Source organism: Ammospiza caudacuta, chromosome 2 (assembly GCF_027887145.1).
Source record: "Ammospiza caudacuta isolate bAmmCau1 chromosome 2, bAmmCau1.pri, whole genome shotgun sequence".
NCBI lineage: Eukaryota > Metazoa > Chordata > Aves > Passeriformes > Passerellidae > Ammospiza > Ammospiza caudacuta.
In genome coordinates, this window is record NC_080594.1 from 59,442,513 (window position 1) to 59,463,748 (window position 21,236).

The 21,236-nt window shown below is 45.1% G+C and overlaps 1 protein-coding gene across 1 annotated transcript in view; it reads left to right on the forward strand.

Moving 5' to 3' along the window:
• Positions 1–287: 287 nt before the first annotated feature.
• Positions 288–21,236, forward strand: part of SIAH3 (siah E3 ubiquitin protein ligase family member 3) — a 41,054-nt gene continuing 20,105 nt past the window's right edge. Inside the window, exon 1 of the mRNA XM_058800417.1 lies at positions 288–422. Coding sequence (XP_058656400.1) covers positions 288–422 — 135 coding nt within the window. The remainder of the gene's footprint in view (positions 423–21,236) is intronic.

A 21,236-nucleotide genomic window follows, 5' to 3' on the forward strand; every position in this document is an offset into this window, starting at 1 on the left:
CTGGAGGGGAGGCATTTGTTATTGGCTGTCTCCGGACCTCAAGGATAACATTCCTGTCCTTTCCATTGGCCGCCCCGCTGCTGCAAGCCTCTTCCCGTCTTATTTTGATGATGAATATGAAGGCATGCTAAGCTGTGCCGGAGAGCAGCTCTCGCCGACTACGCTCCCACCCCGGGCTCAAGGGCTCCAGAGCTCCCCGGCTGCTTCCCCTGCCCACTGCCTGCAGCAGCAGCAGCAGCAGCAGCAGCAGAGCAGGAGCAGCGGCAGCAGCAACGCCAAAAGTTGTGATGCTTTTCTTCACCCAGTGCTTTGGGGCTGTGTTAGATCTTATTCACCTGCGGTTTCAGCACTACAAGGCAAAGAGGGTTTTCTCAGCTGCCGGGCAACTTGTCTGCGTCGTCAACCCAACACACAGCCTCAAGGTGAGTTAAAAATTTATTTTCTCTTCTAACATCTCCTCGTCCTCCCCACCGCCGTCACCCGTGATTCTCCACACGGAATGAAACTGTGCTCTGGCAGCAAGGGGAGAGTGCTGTTAACACATTGCAGCCGTGGCACAGAGGATGTTTGCATTGTCTGCATGCATGATTCCCTTAGGAGCAAAGGAGAAGGAACCCACTGCTCCGAGCGACCGTGGGAAGCCGCGGCTCCCCCTCCCCAAAGTTTCCTCCTGCATTTCGCCCACACGATGAGCGTGCATGTTGCAAGCGTTTAGTAAAAATGATTGGAAAAGTTAGTTGGATGAATTAACATCCCTTTGTAGTGGAAGGATGCTGTGTGGTCTCGCAGGCTGACACCCCAGCACAGAGGGAAGCTGCCAGGCTGTGGGGAGCAGGAAGAGGGGGAGGCAGGAGAGGGATCTCCGCTGCTGCCGCTTGCACAGGAAAACCGGCTGTTTCTGTCTCCTGGGGGGAGCTGGAGACATTCCTCTGGCGCTGAAACTGTCCTTAAGCTGTTTGCAAGGTGAATCTATTTTAGGAAGGAGGATACATTTGCTTTAACGCAAAACTATTTATAGTCCCCATAAAAGCATTTCTTTTACTTGCACGGTTCTGAATTTTCACTGACAAAGTGTCAACAGCTCCATCTATACTGGAGCCTTCATGTTTGTAGTAGAGAAGGAGCAGCAGGGGGAGAAAGCAATCAGGAGGCTTTAATTACTTTGTCACACTGGTGAATGACCAACTTTAATGAAGTGGCTTCTGCTTTGTGAGAAGTCCTTCCTGATCTGACTCTTGAGGTTGTTCCGCTATCCTGGTGCAAGCTTAGAAATTAATTTAATTCAGGACAACTTATTTTTGGCACTGCAAGGGTCCCTGTGAGGTACTTGGAGGGGTTGTAGGAAGAATGTTTCCCGAGTTCCTGGTCACTGGGACGTCCATTGATGGGGTAAATCCCTCTTCAGAATAGCATCACCTCACAAAAAAAAAAAAAAAAAAAAAAAAAAAAAAAAAAAAAAAAAAAAAAAAGGCATGTTTCCCACAGTCATCTTTCCAGTCTCAGGCTGTGCTAAGGCAGAAGGAGATTGTTTCTAGCAGGGTGCCGGCTCCGGGAGGGTTTTCCCGCAAGGCTGCGCTCTGAGCGCTGCCGACCGGGGCAGGCACTGAACCGCCGGGGTGCGGGCTCGGCTCTGCCGGCACCGCGCTCCTCGCAAGATAAGCTAAAAGATAAGCTAAAAACAGCCTGTCATTATCTGAAAGCGTCTGGTTGTCTGAATGGGTCAAAGAAATAGCTGCGTTCCTAAGTGCACAGGGAGATTTTGTCAGTGAATTCTTCTGTGCTCAACCCTTTTATGTGACTATCTCCTGCTACCTTCATCTATCATTTTAAGTTTATTTTTTTTTTTAAGTGAGCAGAAAAAAAAGGCTCTCAACACACAACAGGTCCCAACACAATTTCAGTGCCACTGGAACTGTCTGATAAGGTCCCATAAACACATAGGGGGGTGACTATTGCTTCACTCTTACCTAAGACTAGACCCAAGTTTATCATTTCAGGTCCTGCTGAGTTGCAGGTTTGCTATGGTAGGAGCTGCAGCTGTGTCAAACATATATGGCACTTCATTTTACTAAAATCCCCCGTGGCCAAGCTTCTCACTGCTCAGACTGAAAGCCCCACAGAAAGATGAACAATCTCAGTCCTGCTGTGGCAGCCTTGGAATGCAGGCATTGGAAGCAAATTCTCTTGGAAACAAACAGGACGCTCTAGGAAAAGGTCTGGTGTGTCTGAGTAAAGCCCCAGTAAGAATTGTCATAACTGGGGTGGGAATTGCTCCCCTGATAGGGCTGCATTGGGAACCCAAAGGCACAGGAGCCTGTTGAGACACCATTCAGATGAGCAAGCTGATGAGAAACCCTCTGCTGTGATCAACCCCTCTGACTGTAGAGTGAAACGTGCTGTGCAAGTGCTCCAGGTTACCCAGGTCACAACCACCCACATAAATACGGTGGGCTTTAGCCCTGATGTGCCCCCGAGGTGTTCAGCTTCCCTCCAGCTGTGTAAGGAATGCATCACCCCTTTGTGGCAGCATCCAGAGGAGATGTGGGGATCAGGTCCCTCTGTGCCCAGCGTGACACAAACAGTTGCTCACCCACAGCAGCCTGTGGACCAACTGGAAGCAAGGCACCTTGCCCAAAGCCTGGTGTCAGACTGAAGCCAGGTGAACCTGCTTCTCAGGGTGCCCATTTCTCCCCCAGGGATGCACAGGGAGCTGTTGTTCCTCTTAAAAGGCATCTAAGGGACCATGAAATGTGAAAGGGCCAAAGTTATTTTTCTGTGGTGATTTACAGTGTTATGACTATGATGGTTCTTAGTCTATTATTTCTAGCTGGGTCTTTTCAACTGTAACATTTTGTTGACAGCCCCCAAATCTATCTTAACAATTGACAAGTGGAGTGAAAACTGTATTAAGGTTTGTGGTCGATGAATACAAACCTGCTAGGAAACAAGGGCTGGGAGCAATGTCATTTCTCTCCTTTTTCTTCAAGACTTAAATGTTTGTGCTTACTCCAAAATCATAAGCCCTTTGCAAAGGGATTATTTTATTCTGTATCTCCACAGTGCTGGTGCAAGGGGACTCCTGGCTGATTGGTGCAAATGATGAATGACAGGCATCACACTCTGGTGTGATTATGCACATTGACATCCTTCACACGGGCCAGGTCTTCAATCAGTGCCACTACACATAACTTCATTAAAGTCAATTGCTGCAGGACCTCCATTTTCACTCCTTCCACCCAAGGGAGTGCTCAGGGATGTAGTGGGACTCAGCCCACACAGGAGGATCTGTAGCTGGTGATCACATATGTGTGTCAGAGATGTGGCATCTCAGAAAGCACTCAGTGAGCAGCAGAGGAGCCCTGGTGCCCTCCAGGGAAGGTTGAACCAGCTTCTGCTTTCACAGACCCACAGCCAGGCCAAGGGGGCACTGCTGTAAAGTTATGCCAGAATGCTGCCACCATCATCACAACCTGGACCTCTGACAATGACCAGAGCTGTCACTTGCCTCTTCTTTTTGGAGAGATCCAGAGGTTGGTAGAGAAGCACGCACTTAGAGAGAAACCCATGTATTTCTTCCCACTGAAAGGCTCATTAATTGGGAAGGTTTATGAACATTTCTGTGTTTCCTTAAGGGCAAGATGGTAAAAATGTCAGTGCAGACACCTCTATTGATCTGCTGCTATTTTTCCTGCACTCAACAGGCAGACATGGGTGACTCTAAGAAAGAAAGACAATTTTGCAACTGTCCCCCTCTGTTTTGTTGGTTTGGCAGGAGTATGAATGGGAGGGGGTGTTTGTTTTGGAACCTTTGTCCTTCTTGCCACTTTCTGCTCTTTGTCCTCCTACAAAGCTTTCCCAGACATAGCAGCATCTCACAGCACAGTGCTATGCTGGGATCAAAATTCACTTGCCAAGCAGAGAAAACCACTTACTTACCACACTTATATAGGTCACCTTCCTCCTCAATCATATTGTATCCATGACTTTGTGACCTGCCTTCTTTCAACCATGTGGTCAGCCTGACATCTTCCCTTGGAGAGGCAGAGCTGGGCAACAGAGCTCTCTAGCCAAGTGGCTGCTCCCTCCAAAGCCATACCAAATGAAGGAGCAACACTGATGCAGGGAAAGTTTAAAGGTTCTCCATTTGCATGGAAGAAATGGGCAGGGTTTTCTGATCCTGCAGAGGTGAGGCCCAGTGAATTCCTGTCCATTTGCCCCCTGTCAATAAAAATTCTCCCCAGAACAGCAGACTGGAAAGAAGGTGAAGTTGGGGGGGGTATCCTCACTCCTTAGCATCAGTCCCTGTCCCAATAGCCAGGCAGGGGACAGCAGTGCAATCACATTCCAGACAGGTGCTGGTGCTTCATGACATGCTGCATATGGCTGAGTAAAACAGATCTTCTTCATTCAAGGAGTTACTAGCTTTTTACACACAATTTTCAACTCTTTGGGGAGCGTGAAAACTGTTTTTTTAAATTAAAAAGTGTATTTGCATTATTCTTGTAAAAAACATCAATCTCCACCTCTGTAGCACTTCAAGGAACTTGTGGAATTACAAAAAAAAATTATTCAAAAAATGTCATAAAATAGTTCAATCTTAATATTTTAAAAGGGTTGTAACATGGTTTATGGGTCTGGGCTGTCTTTCACTAGTTTTTAAAGCAACAAGCAAATCTGCTCTGACTTAGGGAAGGGATTTGAATCCTGTTATAACAGTTTGGCTCTGCACCCAGTGGCCAGCCAAATAGCATTGTAATCCACTTTATCCTCAAGGAGTATTAAAGTGCTAGGGTGCATTACACCCCCATGAGATCTATTTACTGGTGCAAGGGAGGAGAGCAGCTATGAAACCTGCTGTTAACAATGCCCAGATGCCACTGTCTCAGCCCAGACAACCTCAAATCTCCCATGCAGGGCTGTGATTTGGGGACAAAGTGGCATTTGGCCCCAGTGTCCAGCAGGATTGTGACAGCTGCAGTGAGAGGATCTGCAAAATGCTCTGCTGCCTGCAAACCTGGGCTGGTGGCATGGTGCCTGTTTCCCACCCCAGCTGTGGGCTAGGGCTGTGTGAGCGCTGGGCACCTCAGGTTTGAAATCCTTCTGTAGGGATGTGGATAGCAGCAGGCAGGGCTTTGTCAGCCCTGCCTCTGTTTGAAGGAATCCCAGCTGACCTGGTGGCCCCAGGAGGTTCGGTCTGTCCTGAGATGTGGCTTTAAGGGTGCCCTGCAGACAGGAGGCACAGCAAGCCCAGGCAGCTCTCCCTGGGGGCTCTCCATTCTCTGCTGCCTCCTGGCCCCAGAGCCCCCCTGTCCAGCAGCCATTAACCTTTATCCTGCAGATCCATCCACCTGCAGCGCCGTGGGTACGGCAAAGGGCAGCACGGCATTCACCGCAAGGCACTGCAAGCAGGACTGCTCTGCACAGAGTAACAACCATGGTGTCTCTGGGGACAGGGAGGGAAAGAGCCCCCACCTCAGAAGTTCCTGTACTCATAGGCTCAGGCTTCCTTCTCCTCACCTCCCAGCCCAGAAAGTCAATTACCACTGCTAACTGGCCCTGTGTGTTCTGCTACATCTCTGGAGGGGGATCAAGTGGGCAAGCACTGAGTCCTTTCCTACCCACATTTGATTTTGAGAGTGAATTTGAGGCAGTAGCACAAGGGTAATGGTTTTAAACTGAAGGAGGATCGATTTGGATTAGATATAACGAAGAAGTTCTTTATGATAAGGATGGTGAAACACTGGCAACTTTCCCAGAGTGGTGGTTTATGCCCTGTACCTGGAAACATTCAAGGTCAGGCTGGACAGGGCTCTGAGCAGCCTGATCTTATTGGAGATGTCCCAACTCATTGCAGAACTAGAACTGAACTAGATGGCCTTTAAAGGTCCCTTCCAACTCAAAATATTCCAGTATTCTCTGATTCTATATTCAACCTGACCTGGTTGCAGGACATTTGAAGTCAAATGTTATGAATGGAAGACAGTGCTGTTATTTTAATATTAGAGAAATGTCTCTCCCCTTGACAGGTGTTTGACAGCAGGGTGAGGAGTAGCCATCAAACACAGCCACATATTACTTTGTAATCCACCCACTCTGATATGGCTCAGGAATATCAGGAATTTCTCAGTGCAGCCCTTTGGGTTAGACACAATAGCCCAGGTAACTCTCTCAGGAGAAATACTGTCCCAAAGGAATTGCTGTGACTAACACAGAGGGTGCAGAGGAAAAAGGAGTGCTTTAATACAAGGCTTGATTACACAAAATCAGTGGCAAGGTCTCAGTCTGCTTCCCAGCAGATCAAAGGCACACTGAATATGGTCCTGCAAATCTCTGCAGGTGCTATAATGTCCTCAGTCAGGCTCCCAGACATCATGAATTTTGCCTCAAAGTCAGAATTTACAGAGTATAATTTTTGTTTAACCATTAAGATTCTCACCTTGTAGCAAAGAACTCCCAGCATATGTAGCTGGGTGACATTTGAAACCTTCATTTTTTTCTCAGTAAAATGGATCTGTATTAAGTAATGCAAGAAATTGAGTCTAAAGGTAGCACATTAGATCCCAAGAGCTCTGGTAAAATGAGGGAGAGGAGCTGCTGTGTCTGTGCCCTGCCTTCCTGGGACTTTGGTGCTTCCTATGCTGTTTAAAAGCCCATAATTCTTGTTCTGCCTGGCTCAGAGCTGAGACTTTGTGTCTCTTTTGGCACCCCCAAAGTCTTCCCCCTACAGCAGGAAATTGGCTCAAGAGAGGAAAACTGAACTGAGTGCTCAAGAGAGGAAAACTGAATCCTGCAATAATTTCACAGTGTGGCAGTGGGGGAAGGACAGTCTTTGTGCAGCTTTACTGGGAACTGGAATGGGGGAGTGAGGAGCAAGGGAGGGCACAGCCATGCTCTCCTGGCTGCATGGGGCCTGCTGCTCCCCTGGCATGGTGACCATGGGAGCAATGACCCTGATGGGCTGCCCTTGGCACCTCTTGTGGCATTGGCACAGGATGGCACAGAGCCATGGTTCTCTTTGGAGCCCCTGGAGGTGGGTGTCAGGCAGCACAGGAGCCACCAAAAAGGAGGGAATTCCTTTGGAGAGCCTCCAAAGGTTTACAGCCTCCAATTCCAAGGTTTGGGCAATACACTGGGCCAGACTTGGCTGTGAGTTTTGCAGCAGAACTGAGCAGAGCTGAGCCACTTCAGCTTCTGATGGAGCTGGGGAAAGCTGCTTGTGTCTAGCTGAACATGACAGCAACTTCCCAGCCCACCTCTGTATGCATGTGGTGTGTTTGGATTTAAAACCTTGTATGTTCAGTCATTAAACACCTTATCAGACCACATTCTTTTTCTTTCTTTCCATATCTTGCCTCTTTTTGTTAAGTATCTTTTATTCTCTGCTCTTGTTCTTTTTCATGCTTCCCATTCCCTGCTGTACCAAAGCCTTAAAGCAAAAGATTCTCCTCAGATTCTCTGTCATTCAAAAACCTAATTTGGGGCTTTTCTTGCTGCTGGTGAAAGGAAAGCATCACTAACTTCACTGCAACTTTGGATGTCTTACTTTCCTCCAAGCTGTTTCAGAAGAAATCACAATCATTCAACTCTTGATGTCACCAATTTCGCTATTGACAGCTGAAGTTTCACTTTAACATGATCACAGGCAAGACCAGGAGAGCTGCAAAAAGCAGTGAGACATTGTGTCACCAGCTGTGGATGCAGCTGGCAAGGAAGCCAAGGGCTTTGCATGCCTGCAAAACTTAATTGCCATCCTGAGCTGGCCTGGAGCTTGAGCAAGCAGGTCCACGTGAAGGAGCCACAGCCCTTGCTGTCCACCCAGCACAGTGAGACATGGAAATGATCCCACCAGCTCCCCAAAGAGAATATCTGCCCTCTGCTTTGGTGTGGCAAAGCAAATCCCCTTCCAGCAGGGATTTCAGCTGGTGGTTTTGTGTGCACGCCGCCAAAGCAGACACTCGTCCCTTCTGCTTCCACGCTGCAAGGACGAGCAGCTGGGCAGGGAAGTGGCTCAGCTGTTTTTCAGAACCTCACACAAAGCTCTTACCCCTTGGGATTATTTATGGCTGTGCTGAATGGAAAAATTTCTCTTGTGCATGGAGACTTCCTGAAAATTGCTCTGGGTGACCTGCTGCTAATAACCACCTGCAATGCTTCTGCTCAGCTCTCCCACAGCATTCTCCAAAGAGGGAAGAGGGGAAGAGCATCTTGGCACTGCCAATAAATTTCCTGACACGTGTGCAGTGTACAATCTGAAGTACTTTTATTTATTTAGAGGCATTTCTGAGCATCTTATATAACATTAATGGATTTATCTTTAGCTCTCCCCTTTCGTCTCAGCAATACCATGAAAGCATCACTGGAGGAGAAGAGCAGAGACTTCTGAGTACTTTGTGTGTTTATTTTGGTGTTCTTTTTTTAAAAGACAGAAATGTTTGAAGCAACTTTGGGAAGAAATTAACCACATATTTCCATACCAGATGCAGTGCTTTCAGTTCTAATCTTCTCTTCCAGAGCAATTTCATTCTGAACTGATCCAAACTGAAACCCTTTTTCACTTCCAGATTAGCCTCCTCAGTAAAAAATAAATCATTCAAACAGCCTTAGTATTTTACACATGGAAATATTAGGGTTCAGAGTAGCTGATGAAGTGCCCATCAGCTCCTAGTAAATACATAGCTGAGAAGAGACACGAGTCCTTGTGAATATTTTAAACACAAGATCACACACTCTTTCACATCAAATGCCAGCTGAAATGTAAAGAGAAACAGAGAAATGGAGCATAAATAAGACAGAAAAATATTAAATTGGTAACATCTCCTTGTGCAGAGCACAAATGCTATAGATGAGAAAGGAGGCAGATGCTACAGAGCAGAAAACCACATCAGCAGAGGACGAAAATGTTCTTCCACTCCTGGAAACCACCATGTGGAAAATAAGCAAAGCAATAAGCCTAAAAATGGAGTAAATAACCACCACATAGGGATTACACAGGGCAGCTGGGGTGAGGGGGTGGTTACAGTCACCTCCAGGCTTTGTGAAAATGAGAGGCTGAAATGGGAACAGCAGGAAGGTGGCAAGCATGGTGATTGTGGCAGTACCCCAGCCTCAGCAGGAGTGCTCAGGGGCTCAGGGTCAAGCACATGCACAGATGGAAAAATATGGATGTTTTGCAGGATCAGACACCCAGACGTGCTTGTTCTGAAAATTATCAAACTCAATCCAGCAAAGTACCATATGAAAAACCTGCTGAAGTTCAGCAGACTTACCCACCTCTTTTCAAGGGTTCAGGGCGTACTGAATACACCCTGCTCCTCAGCAGGGAAGTCTGAGTGCTGCACTGCAATGTCTGCTCAGCTGAGGACACCTGGCTGCACACAGGGAGGTGCTCTCTATGCTGGTTGGACTCCCTGTATGGAAAGGCACACCACAGGCCAGGGGAGTCCAGGCTTTGCTTGTAAAAGGAGGGCAGTACTGTGAGCTCCCTGCTTTTTCTGCCTGAGAGCTGAGGTTCTCTCTGTGGTGCAACATCCTTACGAGTCCAGGATCAGACACATTCTTTGTTCTCAAAGAAAGACTGCTTTTCTTGCCACCAACAATCAAGGAAGCTCGAAGACTACCTTGGCATGGATATGTCATTTTTGTCTAGCTGAAGTTAAATTAAATGAACCCCTCTGGTACCCTACAGTTCCTTTAACTCATACAAAAGGAAAACCAAGCAGGATAGTGGTCTCCTTAAGACACATCCAAAACTTTGGGCACAGTAACACCAAATATTATGTTCGCTGTTTAACACAGGTTCAGGTAAGACAGCTTCCTTTCCATGCCAGAAAAGAAAGCTTTTAGGGAGATTTCAGATACAGCAAAAAAAGGTCTGGCAACATAACTGCATGCTGGAGCTTTCAATTTATTTCTACTACAAGAAACTCATCACCAGGAAAAAAGTAGGGGATTCCTTTTGGAACTAGTTGACGACAGAGAATTTCAGGCAGAGTGAGTGAATAAAGCATGGACTGTAGTACCTTTTCCAAGTAAGAGAGAGGGACAAAGGGCACCTACATGGTAAATAAGCTGAACATGAGCCAGCAGTGTACCCTTGGGGCACAGACCAGCCTCATCCTGAGCTGTGTAAGCAGGACTGTAAACCAGCTGCTGTGCAATTTCTGAGATTGCATCCCCAACTGCCCAGAACTCCTTTCCTACCCAAAGTGTTCTGACCCTGCAATACTCTATAAAAACAGAACTTGGTGCTAACAATGTTAACAATGTTAGTAAAATATGAGTTAGAGTTAATACAGGATAAAAACTAAATTGGGAGTTTTTTCAAAGAACTCGGATTTAAAGCAGGATTGAATACAAAATTAAATAATTTAGAAGTTTTCTTCAAGAAAGTATCCATTAATCTGAATAAAAAGACTTGAACTTGAGGCAGGTGCAGCAGTGTAAGGGTGTTGAGAGCAATCTTTGAACTTTTGCCTCAACAATAACCAAAGTCATATCAGAAAACCCTATCAGAAAAGAATAAAGAAGGCAGACAGAAAGTCTTGAGGGATGCACTTGGGAATCCAAGGTGCAGCACAGGAGACTGACACCAGTGAAAAAGTATGGAGCTACAAGTATCTGGTAATTTAAACTCATCCAAAATGCGAATCCTCATGGTGGTCCAAAGTCCAGAGACATCACCAGCCAATTAAATCAGTCTGGACTGGAAAGGAGGTCACTGTGGCAGATGAGGGATGGCAAAAGACAGTAAGACATACTCCAGAATATGCTTTGGGACAAGCACCCTCACTTGTAATCACAAGGAATGCTAAATAAATTCTGACAATGAGAAGACAGATTGTTCAATATCTACCAGAAAAGACTTTGTACCATGGCACAAGTGTAAACATGCTCCTAAAGAGCGCTGAGTGGAGAAAATAATGTGGAGCAAGTCACATGGCGAAAATAATCCACTTGGACAAATCTTCCTCTCATTCTCCTTGTGGGATGGCTTCCAGCAGAAAGAAAATTCCTGGGCTTATTCAGTTAACTGCTTCATGATTACTTCCCCCCTATGGTAGAATCCCTGATGCTTCAGACCTGCTTTTGGATGTGCAAGCTGTGTTAATTTGCTGTGCAAAGAGGCACAAAGCAGAGAGGTTACTTAGGTAGTGCAATTTCTGTTCCCTGCCTGGATTCTGGGTCTGCTCACAGGCTCCAAGGAGTCTGTTTCTGTTTGTCTTTGATCACTGAAAGCCGGAGGTGCAGCACAGATTTTGGTGACTTAGGATGAGATAGCATCACTAGCGATGAGGAAATGCTGATTTTCCCAGTCTTTTTAGGCCAGCTCATGTTTTGCAGTATGCAAGTCTGTGGGTGACCTGTGTTTTGTTGGGGGGCTTTATGGGAGGGAAATATTGCCATTCCCCATGACTTTGTTGGTTCCTTAAAGGCTGTTGTAGCTCCGCTGCAGCGGCAGCAGAGGGGGAAACAAAGCTAGGTCCTCAGGCCAGCTCCAACCCATTTCACAGGCTTTTGTGGGACTATTAAAATAGTTTGCATTTGTATGTAGACTAGACAGACAGCTGAAATGCTGCCTTGGCAGTGGCTGTGTTGGTCCTGGAATCAGGAATGTCCTAGCCCACCACAGCAAAGTTCGCCATAAGGTGTCTGACAGGAGCCCAAGACACAGGTCCTTCAAAAATGTTTTGTTTCAGGTTTGTTGGCTTGGGAGATATGTTCACATCTTATTTTCTCTTCTTACACTCTTAGGAAGCAGCTGTGATGTGGTCAGGGTATTGTGCGGCTCATTCTGTTTCCTCTCTGTCATCATTCTGGCAAAAACTTTTTGTGAAAGTCTTTGCCCCTGTTGAGCCAAGCAGTGTCCCATATAAATATTTCCCTCAACACATTAACTCAAGAAGGTTAAACTTCTCATTATTTGTGCTTCAGGGAGTGGCTGAAAATACAAGTTTTTCATAGCCACATGCCAACCTCAGCAGAGTGCAAACTCAAAAAAGGCAGCAATACAGCAGGAGCACATTACTTATAAGTAGGTACATGTCTGCCTGCAGATAATTCATAGCTGTGCCCAGGTCAAGATTTAAACTGTGTCAGGAAAACAGATGCAAATGCTTGCAATAATTCACCATTCACTAATTCACCCCAAACAGCCAAACTGGAACCCTTTGTCCAATTACTGTTCCTGCATGGAATCTCAAGGGTCTAAATCACATGGGAAATGATACAGCTTTAAAAGAAAATTAAACTTTTACTGAGTTTCTTTTGCCATAGAAAATGTTTCGAAAAAGAAACTTTCAAAAAATAAACTTTCAAAAAAGAAACTCAAAAATATTAAGGTTGTGAATGGTTGCACAAACACAACCACTGGATTGTAAATAACCAATTATAAAGACTGAATTTTGTTTCAGGCTGTTGGTAAAAGATGAAGGCACTATCAGAAAACAGATCTGAAAGCAGCTTAATCTCCAGAAGCTTCACAAGGCAACTGGAGATAATTTATACTTGCAGCTAAACATGAGCTTACTGGTATCTCTTAATAATTTTTAAGCTTTTAATGATTTTTTAATAATAAACCAGTGATTAGAAAAGAACATCCCAGTTCACAGATAAATCCAGGCTGTGTCTGGATATTTTGCTTATTTGTTGCTTTAACTAAAGCAACTTCAGTTTGCCAGAGGCCAAAGAACAGCCAGTAGCAAGAGAACTCAGTCTGATGGAGCAGATGTTGGGAAAGGGAAAACCTTTTCATTGCTCACTCAGATGGAAAATCTGCCAAAAGCAGCCTTTCAGCAGTTTTTGTAATAGTAACTTTTGCTTCTTGGCTTTTAGAAGAAATTTGCAGATCAAGTAGCTTTTTAGGGGCTTGGCTTTTTTTGTGGAAAAGGACCTTGAGGCTCTCTACAGGCAAGTGGCGCAGTGGGTTGCAGCCTCCTTAGTCCTGGATGACCCAAAATTACAGCTCAGGAAGACTTATGCCACCTGGTACTTGCAAATAGCTGAGTGTTAAAAGTTGAACAAAAATCTACCCTCTACAGCCAAGAAGTCCTACAATTTAGGTCTGGGTTTTGTGGGTAATTTGTTTCCCTGGTGAGGATCAACCCTACCTCTTGGTGAGCATCACCAAGATTTCCCCAAGGCCCATCCATTTGTTCCTGAGTTCATGGGCAAAATCAGGTTACAGGAAACAGTGACAGAGTCTGCTGTGCTTTCCTCTGCACCCAGAACTGCCTTTCCCCTCCATGCACAAACAGAGCCTTTGGGCACACCAACAGCCCTGGCAGGCTGTCTGTCTCCTGCCCCTCTAGGTCTTGGAGCCAAGTTGCAAGAATAGATGGAGCAGAGGTGCAGCAGAGGCTGGATAGGAGCCAGGCTGAGCCCAGGGGATAAATAGATGCATCAGGTGGGTGCTGTGTCTGAACTAACAAGCCCTGCAGGAGACAAGATCTGTTCAATAGCATCCTGACAAGGCCTTGTGGTCTATCTGCCTCCAAACCTGACAGGCCATGCCATGGGCACTCCATCACGTTGCTGGAGCTGCAGAAGTCGTCATCTAGCTGGGATGCTCTGCAGGAATCTGTGTCTTTCGTTTGTGTCCCTATAAATTAATGAGGGACAATATTCCCTGACATCAGTTAAGTGGTTTGGGGTGGAGGCCAAAATAGTTAAATCACCTGTGTAGGTTACCTTTCATTGTGTGTGCAATGGGCCCATCTGCAAAACCGATGCTGTTGCCATAAATACTGTGAAGTTGCCAATCTTTTTGGTGTCAGTAAGGCCAAAGGATGTGCTCCACTGATCTCATCACTGTAAACAGGTAAGAAACAAAATGAGGATGCTGAAGCTTAACTGCAGCCATCTAAGTTGATAATTTTTTTTTTTTTTACTTTAATCCCTTAATGATTATTACAATGTAAGTAGAAAATATAAAGCATTTTGGGAGCATTAAGTAATACTAGGAGGGCTCATTAATCCACGGTTAACATGCAGCCACCCCCGAGAAGGGAAGGAGCAATCATGCCGCCTCAGCATTGCGCAGTGTGCTATCGCTGCCCGGCTTCAGGAGGGAGGCAGAGGATGGAGGATGCCCCCTCAGCCTGGCACTGTGAGAGGAGGCACAGCTGGACAGAAAACGAGGGTCTGAGGTAGACACCACAAGGCACACATACCTCCCCAACCTCCCTTGTTGTTGTGCATTGGGGTTTGGGGCAGATCTGTGTCAAAACCCGACTCTTTCTCCTAACAAAAACAGCAAAGGTGGCACCTTTTACTTTCAGCTTCCAACCTTCTTCTTTCAGCTTCCAGCCACCTAGATCACAGCTGAAGGTTGTGCTTTGGAAAAGCATGTTTCAGTGCAGCAACCTCTGTGTTTTTCCCTGGGAAAAGGCAAGATCCCGGGGAGCTCAGTCATCTAGGTTTCACCACACCAATGACTTGATAAAAAAATAAATGTGCGGAAGTATTCATCACCCTTATTTTCACCAATAAACAAAAAAGGTCTTCATCATGTTGGGTTTTTGTGGTGGTTCCCTGTGCACAACAATGATAAAACTGCATCTCATTCAATCCTAAGTATCATGAGTTGCCAGACCTGAAGAAAAATCTGTATCTGCAGTGCAGCCACCCAGTCTCTGAGCTTTAATTATGAAAACGGGAGTTAATTCTCATACAATATGTCCAAATAGCAAATGGAAAAAAAACCCAACTTGTCAGATCAGTGATCTTCAGGAAGTTCTTAACTGGCAGAAATTTCAGATGTGTACTGTGCACTGCCTTAGGACAGGGCCAAACAAGAATGGAAGGACATATCAGGCCATGGGAGATGTCCATGTACTACAGTGTCAAAAGCAAGATCTTCCTTTGTCTTGCCAGGGAACTTAATTTTCCTGATACCTATCACCACAGCAAATGAGTAGGGAGGCTGTTGCAGTTCCATATGATTTTTTTTTCATGCATTATCTTCACTCTCAGTGTGCAAGATAAGGCTAAGGCTGACTGGGATTCAATAGAGTGTCATGGCCAAATCTCCACATGGGAGGTGGTTGCCCTGGCCCTAAAGCAAAGAGAGGTGCAAGAGCAGGAAGCCTTTTGTTTTGATAGGTTTACCCTTCACATCCTGTCCCTAAGGTGAGAAAGGAAATAAATTCATGTGTTCAAGGGGTAAATCCTTCTCTGGACAAAGCCAGCAGGGGTTCAGGGCTCCCTGATATCTCAAGCCTGCAGCTGTGCCTGTGGCTCACACATGGGGGCTCCCCATGGTGTAAGTGGCCTGTGGTGTTCTGCAGTGCTGTCTACCACCCCAGACTTCATGGCCAGGGAACAGGGAGTGTGAACAGGTCATCTCCAAGATATAACAGCTTGCTGCAGGTCAGCCCCCTCCCTGCTCTGTGCTGCCCTGGTCACTAATGTGGGAGTGTCCTTGTCTGCCATGCCTACACTAACCCAGGAGATGTGCCCAGGGAACCAGTGAATGCCATACCTTTATGTGATGCTCCTGATTTTCCAGAACTTTATCTAAGCATAACCTATTGGTGTCATTTAATTACCATAAAGCAGCTGCATTATAGCATCCAAAATATAACTATTTGCCCTAATTTTGCAGTATGGCAGTTAACTACCAACAAATTATTTAAAACATATTTACAGAGGGAAATGTCAGAGATGCATTATTTTTTCATGCCCAGTAAATGCACTCACAATAACCAATTTGGTATTTAATTAACTCGCTTATGAGCTCACCTTTGAGAAATATTATTTGAGAGAACATTTGGCTAGGATGCTTAGGCAGGCTCTCAGAGGGAGAATGCACCAGCTGCAGGTCAGCAACAATTTTTTGCTTTATTATGTCAGGGTGTTTTGCTGTTTGTATGGGCTTAATGTAGTTCTGGCCTTCACATCATTTCAAAGTTAAACTATTAGACGTGCAGAAAATCAATCTGTAACAGAAGATGTTCATTAAAAGAGCCTTAAATCAACTCTTCTGTAGACAGAGCAGGTACCAAAAGCTTTCATAAAGCTGCTGGCCTGTCGTGATCAGAGGAGAGGAGATGGTTACCATGAACAGCACATTTCTGTGTTTCAGAACTGGGGTTAAGTAATACATACACACTAACAAACATTAATTAGGAAGGGAATTTGCACCCATCATGACCTAGCAACAGTGTCCTTCTAGTGTTCCTTCTGCTGCAACTCCCAGATGAGATGGAAATTGCACAAGTTAAATGGCTCTTCCATTTCTGCTCCTATTTGAAATTTCACTGACATAACACAGGGTGAAGCTCTGGTGAGGGTAGAGAAATTTTCTTGCAGACTTAAATTCGCATCCTTTAAAGCTAGAAGAGGATCTTATGGCAACCTAACCAGGCTAGCTGCACAAATCCAAAACCAAGATCCTTTCTCAGGAGCTCAAGGCCATAATTTCAGTTCCCAGATGTCTTTTAGAAAGTCCTCTGGTTTGAACACAATGACTTTAGTCAATAGAGATCACATGTCTATGGGCAAAATATGATATTTTTAGAAATTGTACTGTCAGCAGAAAAAAAAAAAAGGATACATTTGATTACCTTGGAAGGCTTTGGCAAGGCTGGGAAGGCATTGTTCACTGTTTTCTTCTCCCTGAATGTTGCCAAAATAGCAGCAAGGTTTGTATCAATTTGGTATGTCTTTGCAGTAGGTTTACATTTGCTTGGTGTTTACTGCATCAGCCTGCTCCCTCCACAGCCCCTTTTCCCTGTGCTCTTCTCCCTACCAGCTTCTGCAGGTGCAGATACAGCTCATCTTGACTGCTGGATCAGCACTTTCTGCCCTCTGAGGCTTTGTGAAAGTCACCCCAGCTTGCAAACCTCCTGGCTGATGCTTCAGCACTCCGTAAAACCAGCGAAGTCTGCACACACCACCTACCCCAGAGCAGAGCCCCAGCTCTCCCCGCTGGTTTCCCAGGTAGCTGCAGATTTCTGCCCCTGCCCCATCTTGCTGGATTGCTCCTTTACTTTTCCCCCAGTCAGCTCCTGACCCATCCAGCTGGCTTCCCCATCCAGGAGAGGGCAGAGAGCATTCTCCCTGCAGAGCATCTGCTCCTGCAGGCTCCTGGTCACCCCATATCATGGGGATCAGCTGTGGGCTTTCTGCTCCCTTTGCCCTGGCCTACCAGCCTGGCAGAATTAAAATGCCTTAATTCTACTTCTCTGCTAATTAAGTATTGAATCTCCTGTTTCAGGGGACTGGTACTGGTTATTCTTGTACGTCTTTTTTTTTTACCTGCAGTATAGAGTCTGTGGCTCATTGATCTGGAAAATATCGTGCTTGTCTTTGGCAAATAGCTTGGCTTCCATAAAATGTCCCTCAAGTAGAAACTCCCAGACACCTTATAAATATTGTCACCTGGATTTTAGAGGAGGGAAAACCAAGGCCTTTCTGAGGTTAAGGCAAGATCTGTGACACAGAAAAGAGAAAACTCCAGTCTCTTTTTATTAAGATGTTCGCAATAATTTTGTGGAATGAGAGATGAAATCTCTGAAGTCAGAAAATCTCACGGGCTCAGCACTTAGAGGTTCACACCTCCCATTAGCTGAAAGAAGGGGATTTTTTTGAAGCTGATCAAAATACATTTGATGTTGAAGTTACAGAAAGCCATTAATTATTCTGGTTTTGGAGATAATCAATCCAGGCACCTGTTCATACAACAAACAGCAATACAGTGCTAAAAAAAGAAGAAAAGTAAATGTAAGCTGATAGCATTTATAGTGAGGAAAAAGTATCCTTTGAAGGACAAACACTATTCTTTATCTCACCCCAAAGTCCATGGGCTTTGTGAGAACATCCCAGCTCTTGTCAGGGCTGTTTTCCTAGCACAAACAATCTAGAAAATAAGAATGTTACTTTCAAGTCTGTGCTGCATCATCTCAAGATTGTACTAAAGTTGTTATACAAAATAGGAAAAAAAGAAGACACTGTTGAGTGCCTGAGGGCAAAAGTGTAAATTTCATGCAAGATGCCTCTGTTTGTCCTCAAGGGCAGTGCTTGGGCAGTGCCTGTGGGATGCTGCCTTCCTGATGTGCCTCTGCTGCTGCTCATGCAGGGACACCTACAGCAGATGCCTTCTGCTGATTATTTAAGAGGAAGAGAGAAGTTTTGATTGAATTAGGTCTGTGGTAGAATTTACTTAGGATTAAATGGCAGCAAAGTTTTATGTTCCTTTTGAACAACTGGGAAAATGTTGTGCCCATTTCCTAGAGGTTTTATCCACTTTTGAATCAGAACTGGAGAATAAGCAGTTCAAGGGGAAGATGCTTTCAAAATGTAGGGACTGGGTTTTGCTCTCTCCCCTATGGATGGGCAGGTAACAATCCCAAGGCATGAGAGGTGCATGGCAGCAGCTCTGGAGCTCAGCCTGGCTCTTTGGCCATTTTGCAAACTGAGCTCCCTGGAGAGCAACAGGGTAATTGTCCTGGAAGCAGACAAATCTGCATTTTTCTCATCACCGAAATTCACAGAAATGTTGATGATACTGCAAGGCTTGTACTTTTCTCCTGTCTTTTTCTTGTTCTTACTATAGCCAAGTGGTGTGCTGTTAATGGGCATGCATCAAACTGCTTGAGACAGCATGTTCAGCACTGAGTGAAGGAAATAATCATTTCAGGGCCACTGCTAAGAAAACCTGTTGAAGTGTCTGGGGGCAGAGTGAATATCTAGTACTTGGGGATTAATTATCTGGAATTTAATGAGGCCAAAAGCTAGGTAGCAATTAAATGTCTATAGATGGAGAGAGTAGTTTCATAAAAGACTTCAGTAGTGAGGCTGGCTTAAATAGATTTTGCTCTCCCATCTCAGGCTGTTACCAGTATTACTGGCTTTAGGGATGTGCTGTGAACCAGAGTGGTGAAGGGATCTGCATTGCAAACTCTTTTGGGGGATTATATGTGAGGTGTGACATTTCAAAATTACACTTAGGTTTCTGCCAAATTGGAGGGAAGAAGATGTGTGTGTGTGCAGCACATATGCCCTTCTACACATCAACATAAATGTGTTGCAGAAGTAATGTTTGCACAGTATCAACATCTAAGACTGGTGGATTATGTATAAATAAAAGAGGGATGGGAAGTAACCTGTTTCCTGCAGTTAAATACAAATGACTTCTTTAGCTGGTTGGGGTTAGCTCTTGCCACAGCAATTTCACCTTGGAGAGATGTAGCTAGGGTGGTGCAAAAAGAGCCAGGGGGTGAGCTGATTGTTCAGGTGTGTGGATGATCAGGAGTTTTATTTTCATAAGTACACATATGCATAAAAGGACAGTGGTTTTAAACAGTAAATTATACTTTGATAAGTCAGCAGGAAGTCCTATTTTCTTTCTAAGTTATGTTAAGGTTGGGGTCAGTCTCTCAGGTAACAAGAAACAGAACAAGAAGAAATGCCTTCAGGTTGTGTAAGGGTAGGTTTAGATTGGATAGCAGGAAGAATTTCTGCCCTCAAAAGATAGCCAAAGATTGGAACAGGCTGGCCAGGGAAGTGGTTGGGTCACCATCTCTGCAGGTATTTAAAAGAGATGTAGATATGGTGTTTCGGGATGTGCTTTCGTGATGGTCTTGGCAGTGCTGGGTTAATGGCTGGACTTGATCTTAAAAGTCTTTTCCAGTTTGAACAATCCTGTGATTCTAAGAAATACGTGAACAGTTCCCATCTACTGTTTTTAAGAAAAACATGTTGGACAGTAAAACTCCTGACCATTGCATGACCCACCATACAGGTATCCATGTGACATTAGCCAAAATCCAGTCCAGTTCTCTGCTTCATACAGTCCAGTTTTTCTGCAGAGTGCATGTTTCCCTCTGAGTACAATAACAATATCACTTCAGTTGTTGCTGTTGTAGCAAGCAGATCAGACACGCTCCCTGGCATCTCCCTACAACATATTAATTCTGATTATGTAAAATATTACAGCAATTATTGCATCAAGCAAGAGGCAGACAACAGGATTAAAACACTATGGCATGACATGTATAATATGAAATTATAGACACATTACTTGACTAGGTATTATATTAGTTTGCATATGGGACCTAGGAAAAGACTTGCAGCATCAAAGATCATTTTATTTTTAATTCAAGAATCAGAATATAGCCACTCTGGGCTTGAGCAGAGCCTTTTCTTGCCACTTATAAAAAGACTGATGGTTTTCTTACAGCCATGAACCAGCTCTCCATCACATATTTTGTTTTTTAAAGCTGTAATGAGATCAGACATAGCTCAGCTTTCCTTAACTCTCCGCGGGCTTGTATCAACGCAGATGTTCATTAAGAAGAGATAATGGTTTAAAAGCTCTAATTTTGTTACCCTCTCTGCCATCTAAACTGATCCTAATGTGATTAGGAAAGTCCTTTCTTACTTAGGCAGGGTCAATTTGTCTCTGAGGAGGTAGGGAAAGGAGACATTGAGGGTGCCAGTGCTGGCTCCGTGCTCAGAAATGTTATCGTGGCGGCGAGCAGACTTGTTAATGCTGTGTCCTTCATCACATCCTCAGGCAGGGGAGGGCAGCCCACTTTAGTCTTTCCTTATTTGTCTGCATTTATCTGGAAGCAATGGGCTGCCACATTGCCACAAGTGCACTTTACACAAAAAGAGGTTCCCAAACCTGGTCACTGAGGCTGCACCCATCACATCTGATTTATCTCAGCTTCACCTCAGTGGAGGACCACAAGAAACTCAGTCAACTGGGAGCAAGCTGCAGAAGTGATGGCACAACAGGTTTGGTTGCCAGAGCTCCTAAACATTTCGTGTCACATGGAACCAGACAAGAAGCTAAAGCAGTAATAAGGAAGTTTAGCCTAAGTTCAGAGAATATCAGGGTACTCCCACACCCTGTGTGAAATAATAATAGCAACTGAAAAAGGAAAAGTTCTCAAGATATGTTGGTGCAGTGTTGGGCAATGGGCCAAGATTTGGCTGCAAGTACAGGGAATGTCATGGGCAGCAAGTTGTAGGCTGGACAGTCATTATGGTCTGTGGGGTCATGCGAGTTTCAGAGCCACAGAGCGGGGAAGGAACAGCAGGGGTGAAGGGCAGAGCTGTAGGATGAAGCCCATCAGAGGAGATACACATGACATAAGCAATGCTGAAAGTGCCTGTGGTCAGGCCACATCTGCTCTGTTTTGGAACAGCCTCACACCAGGGTTGTGTATGGCAAGGTTACAGAGCTGATCACTTCTCTCCTGCTGCATTCACCTACAGCAGGCCAGGGTGGA